Below are 8,643 nucleotides of genomic sequence, written 5' to 3'. Positions count from 1 at the left end.
GTCTGTAATGATAATAATGAGTCCAATTAGTCCTATTCTATTAGTCCTTCATACATTTGAAAACACTATTTACACAACACATTAGACATTACACGTTTCAGTTTATATAAAATCCAATCTGTATTTTTTAATATAGTGTAGCCATTTTTTCCACATAGATTTAAATATGTCACTCTCCAATCACAATGAATATGTCAGTTTCTCCAGGTTATATATACTCAATATCACATCAACCCATTCTTCCACTGTTGGCACCTCTCTACAGCGCCATCTTCTGGTGACCGCCTTTTTGCAGGCCAATAACATAATCCTGAGGATTATGATCTGATCTATATCCTTCCATTTGGCCCTGTATTCAGGTTCGAATATAGATATACAGGACAAATTAGATATACAGGACAATGATCTGACAGATCCATCACGCCAATTTCACAGTTTTCTACCATACAGCAATCTCTGTTAAACATGAGAAAATAATCAATGCTTAAATATACTGAGTGGGGTGTTGAGAAATATGTATAATCCCTCCTTGTAGGGTTAAGTTCTCTCCAAATGTCCAGAAGTCCTTGCTCAGACATAATTTCGCAAATCTTTTTACAAATGTTACTTTTTACCTGGATCTTTCCGGAGGAGTCCATCTTTGGATTTAGTCTCTGATTAAGATCCCCTCCCAAAATCACAGTCCCTTCTGTCTCCACCAGAATTGTCTCAAAAATCTGTTTAAAAAAATCCCATTTTGATCCAGGGGGTGCATAAACATTAAGCAGAGTGACATTTTCACCCTCAAGTCTTCCTGTAACTAGGACATATCTTCCTTCTTTATCTTTTATAATTTTATGACTCTCAAAACAAATTTTGCTCGATATTAAAAGTTATTTTTTATATTGTATTATCATTTTTATTTTATTTAAAAACTAAATTAATTACATTCCATTTGATTTGTAGGACCTAAAAACAATAATAATTCATGAAATATTTGTTCTGACTGTAATACAAGATCCGGATCCAAGAAAACAGATTTCTTTCCCTCCACTATTACATTTCTGAGAAAAAAAATCAAATTTAGAAAAATAAATCAGGAACAAAAATATGGACATGACCTATTACAGTAGCTTTGTGATTGAGTCCTAAAAGATTTGAGTCCTAAGAAATCAAAATGAAAGTCAGTGTTTAAAAACAGGGTGCTGTTAAGAACATCACATGAAAAACTGCATCTCAGTGATGAGGAATTAAAACTGGTTGTCTGGATGTAAAATTGTGGGACAAATTAATTCATGTTTTTATACCAAAGTTTGGGTTTTTGTAACTGTAGAACAACCAGAGAAGAACAGGGAGAACGACATGAAAGTTTTTGGATGTTAGTTTCAGGCTTTACTTTTATAAAGATGTTCTAAGACTTTGCCCCCCAGCATTAGCATGACTGCATCACTTACATGTGCCAAAATGACTTGGGGTAAGAATGGATGGAATGCAAACCGTAACACTGAGACAACCTTTGTCCTCAGACACACCAACCTGGGAAATGAAGACTAAATAAACACTTCCTCATTCACTGCTAATAAAAAAGATGCAAGCCCTCAGAAAGTCAACAGAAAATAAAGACAATTATAACAACTAAATACTGGTGAGAAGTTTTTAGTAAAGCAGCATTTCAGTGATGAGGACTGAGACTGTTTTTTTTTTATTATTATTGTTGTAGAACAAACAGCATTAATGTTTTTATACTACAGTTGATGTTTCAGTAACATTTTTATCAGTGATCTGACCTGTTGGGTGATAAAGGATCTTGAGAACGATGAGAAGACGTCTCAGAATTACACAGAGGAACTGGTCAATAATCAGAAGAGAAGTGGGACCACAGTAACAAAGATTACTACCGGTATAATAACACATAACGTCATCAGTGTGATTTCCTGAAACCTTCTGTTACATTCAGTCTCTCACAGTTCAATTATCTCTATGATGAACACTACAGACCAAATTCAGCTTTTTAACTTGAAGAATCTTTGTCTTCACAATACTTTTTTTGTCTTACTGGACAATAATACAGAACTACTTTAGCTCCTATTGGCTCTAAAGGGGACAAACGTCTGATCAAGAGATAGAACAGTTTCGAGAAAGAGAAAAACTGATTAGACTAGTTTGACAGGTTATGTTGCTGTGAGTAAGCAGTAAGAGAAAACAACATTTTGCAGAAGACGGAAATCTATTTTTCTGCTTCCAGCAACAGGGACATCTGAACCCAAAAGGACCTGGACTCTGATCTGAACCCATTACAGACCTGAACTTTTGGATACAAACCTGAGGGTGCGGTTCTTTGAGCAGCTGACAGCTCCTGAACGGATCGGAATTAAGACATTTCTGTCTTTTTCTGCGGTATTTGCCTCTGAGCATTCCTAAAACACACGTGAGTATCTGTGTGGTAAAAATCAACCTTGTTATCAAGAACCCTGTTTTTTAAAAGCAAGCATGAAGATGATGTCAGATTTATTGAAGAGCATTCCTGCTGTGGTTCCACCATTGTGTTACTGTTTGACCAATCCACTTAGGAAAGAAGAGAGGAAGTTAATTTGATGATAAAAAAGAAAAACAAAAGGCATGATAATTACATTTGCTTCAATGTAACACAAGGAATTAATTAGTGATGCACAATATTCACTTTTTACAACCGATACCGATATCTGATATTTTCCAGCCTCTTGCAGCCGATACTGATATCGATACCGATAGTCAACAAATATACTTTTTAAAACTTGAGAAAAAAATATTTGCAAGTACAAAGTAAGAGTGCATGGGTCTTTTAATAAGTAGGATACTGTACATCTGGGTGAAGTAAACTGAGGTGATGAAGAAGTGGTGGGGAATTTATGTTAGAATAGGAATGTTGAAGGACAGATGGTGGTGGACTTTAATAAAAGAATAAAAAATGTCAGTTGTGAAGATTCTCCCAGATGATTAATGTCTGCAATGTTTCTGTTTCTACCTGGACTTTTTACTACCATGTGTGTCCTATTCCACCAGATCCTGACATCCACTGTGCTCTTGGTTCAAGTACATTGATGATCATCTGACCTTTATTTGTGTCTGTGTTTAATTTAACCAGGCCAAGATGAAAAAAATCTTAACTCTGGTATTCATCTGTCACGCAGTTTCTGCAGGTAAGAATGCAAGCTGCATTTTTTGTTGAATCTTCATTTGTTAGGTTGATTTCTGCTGCTCCATCCGTGGTTTAAATTTCTCATACAGACTTAAAAAATAATTAAAATTTGTTGTTACTTTAAGACCCAAGCTAAAAAATTGCACTTTCAAACAAAAATGTAGAAGTACAAGTCCACAAAAGAAAACTTGCTGTGTTTTTATTGAGATAAAGATAGCTGCTAACAAAGTTTCAAAGGACTTTTGCATTTTTCCATGTCTCAGTTTGAAACACAGGCATAAATTTCCATGCATACATTTTTTACATTTTAATTTTGGCTGTTCTATGACCTTGGTTTTACATGGTTTTTATGGTAACTATTTGGGAGGGATGGACTCACTGTCTTCATTTGAACCAAATGAACAAAAAAAATTACAAGATTTTGGAAACATATCAGCCACTACATTTCTTAATACTTTCAGAATAAATAAATAATCAGATACTCAAAACTCTTTTTTCTTCTCAGCGAAACACTCCATAAAGTTCTTATTTACGGGCATTTCTGGAACAACAAACTTTCCTGAGTTTGCAAGCGTAGCAACGATAAATGAAGAGGAGGTTGCTCACTGTGACAGCATCAACAGGAGAGTTGAAACTACACAGCCTTGTGCGAGAATTGTGTTGGATAGCAACCAACGACTCTCTGATATTGTGTCAAATGAATGTCTTTCTCATCCGGAATATTTTAAGATCCAAATGGAGGTTTTCAAGCGAAGTCTGAACCAAACTGAAGGTAATGTTGAAGACTGACTGTGAAAGTTTCTCCAAAAAGACCTGATTCTGAGATTCCTGTTTAAAAAATGTCTTTAAAAAAACAAGGCAGTGTTACATGTATCTGAAGCTGCATCGGCACAACTCCATGTAAAAGGAAAACCAAATTGTTTGCTTTTTTAGCTGTCAGCGTCATCACAATAACTCAGGATCAGGTCTTTTTAATTGACTGCAACATTAACCTTTTTGTGTTTTTCTTTGGTTCAGGTTCTCACGTTCTCCAGGGAATAAGTGGCTGTGAGTGGGATGATAAAAGTGGTGAAATCAAAACCTTTGAAAAGTGGGGTTATGAAGGGGAAGACTTCATCTCTCTGGACCAGCAGACGATGACATGGATTACTTCTAAAGCTGAGGCTGTTGCAATTAAACATTTATGGGATGAAGACACAACAAGATTAGAGCTCATTAAAGACTATTACATGATAAAGTGTCCAAAACTGTTGCAGGAGTACAATAACTGTGCGGGGACTGTTAATCACAGAACAGGTAGAGATGGCAAAGCCAGATGCTAAATGCAAAATAAATTATGTTGATTAAAAACTATAAAACTCTTCATCTTCTCTGTGCAGAGCGTCCTTCCGTGTCTCTCCTCCAGAAGACTCCCTCCTCTCCAGTCAGCTGTCATGCTACTGGATTTTATCCTGAAAAGGCTGATCTGTTCTGGAGGAAAGATGGAGAGGAGATTCATGAGGGAGTGGAGAAGGGAGAGATCCTCCCTAACAATGATGGAACCTTCCAGATGAGCTCTGAGCTGAATGTTTCATTAGTCCAACATGAGGACTGGAGGACGTATGACTGTGTGTTCCAGCTCTATGGGGTAAAGGAAGACATCATCACCACCCTGAACAAAGCAAAGATCCGGACAAACACAGGTAAGATCATAAACTTCAGCCCCACCATGACTCTCCAGATCTACGACCTGCCTGTTTTCCAGCTTGTTAGAGATTTTCTTAAGCAGATCCTTCTGGACCGGGGTCTACCTGATCAAGATAATCTTCTTTAAAAGCAGTAACATATGAGGAGTTTCTAACAAGGATCCACTCAAACACATTTTCTCTGCTATGTTTGTTTTTCCTGAAACCTCTGTCTCCTCCGTGTTTCTTTTCAGTCTCTCCTTCAGAGTTTCCAGTTGGTCCTGTTGTTGGAGGAGTTGCTGCAGTGGTTCTGCTCCTGGTTCTCACTGGAGTCTTTTACTGCTGTTGGAGAAAAAGAAATGGTGAGAAACAATGAAATCACAAAGGACCAGATTGTTGGAACACAAAAAAGGAAGTGATTTAAATGAATTTCTTTACTAGTCCTGATCTGACTATAACAGCATCTGTTAACTGTTTTTCAGACTTCCACCTTGTTCATGGTAAGTCTTGTTCCTTAGGTACTAAGTTTGTCTTGTTTTGGATTATAAGATGGGCAACAGCCCAGAAGGTTCTGCAAAACTGAGTACAATACTGTACAGAAAATGAAATAGAAAATGTAAAAAAAATATAAAAAATTATGTATTTTTGCTACTGTCCTGCCTTTTTGGAGCCAAAGGTGTGTCTGTGCATTTATTTAGATTAAATCAGTAGAACCTATGATTCTCTGTCAAAATCAACACTACAACTGTGGTGAAGTGGTTCTTTTTCATTTTAGATGATTTGTCTTTACAGATGATCAAGGAAAAGAAGTTGATGATTCAGCAAATGAATGAAATCCAAAGCATCTCAAGAAGGATTTTGCTCAGCTAAACAGCTGATCTGTACATAGGACACTTAAACTTTTCATTTTTCTCACTATCAAAGATAAGAAAAGTCATGTCAATATTTCTCTCTGGTTGTTTTCTTGAGATCGTAACCTGATATTTTGTTATCTCTATTTTTATTTCTCTGACAGAAAACACTTTTCTTTATGTGGAGATCAATAGAAAAACACAACAGTTGCATTGATGTACTTATTGTTTATTAACTGTCTCAAAGCAGGTATTCTGAGGTGATGTAGACATGCAAACACACCAGATATAAATTAGCTATAAATATGATACATGAGACCTGAGGCTCTGAACTCAGCTCATTTGAACTTGCTCGCTTCTTACAACTGTGAGAAGACACTGCTCTTTATTTTAATTTTTTTTTTGCAGAAACACATAAAACCCACAAGGCAATGCACAACGGTGTGAATATCATCCATGTTGACTCTAACATCCTCAAATACTTCTAGTTGCAGTCAAACTCAAGCAAAAATTCTGCTTATTTTCTTAGACAAAAACAATCTTTCAAATTATTCAGTAATTTTGCAAAGAAAAGTAACAACATTTTTTATGTTCTGTTAGGTCTGTTAAGACCTAATGTCAACACTAGTTTTTGTCATAATGATAAATGTAGCCGTTCTCTGAACCTTTATGCAGTTTGTTTTCTGCATAAAGGTGTTTTCTAGTGGATATTTAATTAGTATAGTCCTGTTACAAACAGACAGCTGATTCTACGTGCAGCAGGTTTATGAGTTCAGACAGGAACCAAGCACAGCTAAAAGTCCGTAAAGCTAACTCAGGGTCAAGCAGGCAGAGGTCAATCACGAGCATGGGAGAATCAAAGAAGAGACTAAAGTTTTAGAGTCCAGGGCCAGGGTAGACATTTCCAGCTTGACACCTCCTTCTCGACTTTACCAAGGCTTAACAACGGACCGAAATATTGTTGTCAGTGTTGGCTTATTGAAGTGACGAAAATCATGGCTCTTCTTTCCCCAGTACTGTCACTCAAGGCTCTGTGCGGTGCTCAAGTGTCATGTGGTTAATTAGCAGATGAGAGTCAAGTGAGCGACATCCAGGAACTGTGTGCTGGGGTTGCTGGGAGATGAAGTGCATTCAGTTCTCTGGAGGTGCCTCCTGTCTGTGACCAGAAGGGGACACAGAGCGCAGACTCCTGACATGTACATTCCAGAGTTACGTCAGGAGAAAAGATAGAATTTCCATCTTGTTTACTGTCCATGTATTCAGATATGATTCGGTTCTGTTTGAACAATCCTAGAGTAGAACATCCTGGTAGAATTAAAAATGTTACACATTTTTTAATATAAATAAAATGATCTGTTTCAGTCCCTGTTTGAAAGAAAATGCTAAATTGCAGCATTGTAAACAACAACTGTAAACAAGTGTTTTTTGTCCCTCTAATATCCTTAATTGATCAGGCACTTTGTTAGGCAATTATCATGACCACAGTCAAACAAGGGGCCAGAACACAGCAGTCTAACATGAAGTGTCACGGAAATATCCTAATTAATTAAAATCTTCATAAATGTTTTCTAAAAAAAAAAAATGAAAAAAGGCCTGAAACAACTTTTCTTGCACTTTATTACTGTTTGTTTTGCTTGTTTTTTCTCCATTTTTTCTTGCTATTTGATACGGTTGTATGCTAAATGACTAAATATAAATGTATACAGTTTTTATTTTCTTGTCAGTTTAAATGCTGTTATATTTTTTACTTTTTTTTGTTTATTTTATTGGCGCTTTGTAAAGTCTCAATTGTAAATTTTCTTGTTTTCCTCCATGTGATTAATAAAGATGAATCCGTGTACGAACTCTCAACAGATACTATTTGTTGTTCTTGGTTGCAACAGATATCATTAGATTTTTTGTTTAAAAAAAAAACATTAATCAATTATGTTAAATAAAAGAGTCAAAATCATAATCTGAGTTGACAAACAAATGTTTTTACTAAAAGTGGCAATTCTCAGATTTTTTAGGGAAACAAAACTTCAAAATCATTCAAATATCAAATAGTTCAAAGTTCAAGAGCTAAATACATTTATTTTTAATACAGGGGTGTCAAGTTTCAATGGTAAGTCAATGTAAAGATGCGGCACATCTTGATTTGGGCGTCGGGCGCAATAAGTGCATCAACCAATCAGAGATCCAGCTTTGGGCTTGTGACATTTTCAGTGACTAGATCAAAGGTTAGATATAAACTTTCAAGATGTCCGCTCAATGAGAGAATTTTTGTCCTAAACGTCCATCTATTTTCTCTCAGGGGCCGCTGGGTTCCCGGAAATACACCCTAGACAGATCACCAGCCCGTCACAGAGCTCATTGAGCTGGATCGACCGCTACGCTAGCTAGCTGCTTGGTGGATAGCTTCGCAAGAAAGTAAGCTCCGCTCCCCAGGCTTCAGCAGAGCTGATAGCGATCACTGTTGCCCAGGCACCCGGCAGATCTAGCGAGGTCTACAGGCTGCAGATCCTTGAGCAGTGGAGCTCGCTCTGCTTGCCGTTAACTGCCCGGCAGCTCGGAGAGCCGCTGCTGGATCGATCTAGCTTCATGGGCTAATGTTTTTCTTAACTTCATCAAGAAAATAATAAAAAGGTCCCTGTGTTTTATTTTTATTTGCCTGCTCTTGTGTTAATGCTCAAACTGACCCACAGTCCGGTGTGAATGCAGCATAAAAGCTGCAACACAGCAATTGTAGTCTTAGTCATAAACATATAAGCTAATTCATTAGCAGATAGCGCATTCTCTACTCTGACCTCAGACGCCAAACAATTCCATTGGTTAGTTAAGTCTTTGACATTTTTAATTGGTCAACATAAGGAAGTTTAGGCAGGATTTACGAAATGTAGGAAGGTGGTAGGCCCCGCCCATCTGACACTTTGATTTCAATTTGAATTTCGGCAGAGCCAATGATAATGCATTACACCAGGGGGGTGCTGTT

General features: G+C 37.0%; 1 protein-coding gene across 2 annotated transcripts; it reads left to right on the top strand.

Moving 5' to 3' along the window:
- The first annotated feature begins 2,553 nt into the window (after positions 1-2,553).
- Positions 2,554-7,842, top strand: LOC112161849 (zinc-alpha-2-glycoprotein-like). 2 transcript variants are annotated; one of them, XM_024297341.2, is made up of 7 exons: positions 2,554-3,158; positions 3,663-3,929; positions 4,175-4,453; positions 4,537-4,839; positions 5,076-5,183; positions 5,304-5,321; positions 5,614-7,842. In XM_024297341.2, exons 1-7 carry the CDS (start codon positions 3,110-3,112, stop codon positions 5,652-5,654), a joined length of 1,065 nt encoding a protein of 354 aa, XP_024153109.1. In that variant the 5' UTR covers positions 2,554-3,109; the 3' UTR covers positions 5,655-7,842. The 2 variants fall into 2 exon arrangements, with proteins under 2 accessions (XP_024153109.1, XP_036070240.1); XM_036214347.1 differs by lacking the exon at positions 5,614-7,842 and having other exon boundaries at positions 5,304-5,476.
- Positions 7,843-8,643: the final 801 nt, after the last annotated feature.

The sequence above is a fragment of the Oryzias melastigma genome, linkage group LG11, assembly GCF_002922805.2.
Source record: "Oryzias melastigma strain HK-1 linkage group LG11, ASM292280v2, whole genome shotgun sequence".
In the NCBI taxonomy this organism is placed as follows: domain Eukaryota; kingdom Metazoa; phylum Chordata; class Actinopteri; order Beloniformes; family Adrianichthyidae; genus Oryzias; species Oryzias melastigma.
This window is presented reverse-complemented; position numbering and strand designations above follow the sequence as displayed.

Excerpts from the sequence above, each read along its gene's own strand:
- LOC112161849 (XM_036214347.1), top strand. The coding sequence starts at position 3,110 with ATGAAAAAAATCTTAACTCTGGTATTCATCTGTCACGCAGTTTCTGCA. Across the intron at positions 3,930-4,174 it reads AAGTCTGAACCAAACTGAAG|GTTCTCACGTTCTCCAGGGA; the intron begins GTAATGTTGAAG and ends TCTTTGGTTCAG. Across the intron at positions 4,454-4,536 it reads GACTGTTAATCACAGAACAG|AGCGTCCTTCCGTGTCTCTC; the intron begins GTAGAGATGGCA and ends TTCTCTGTGCAG.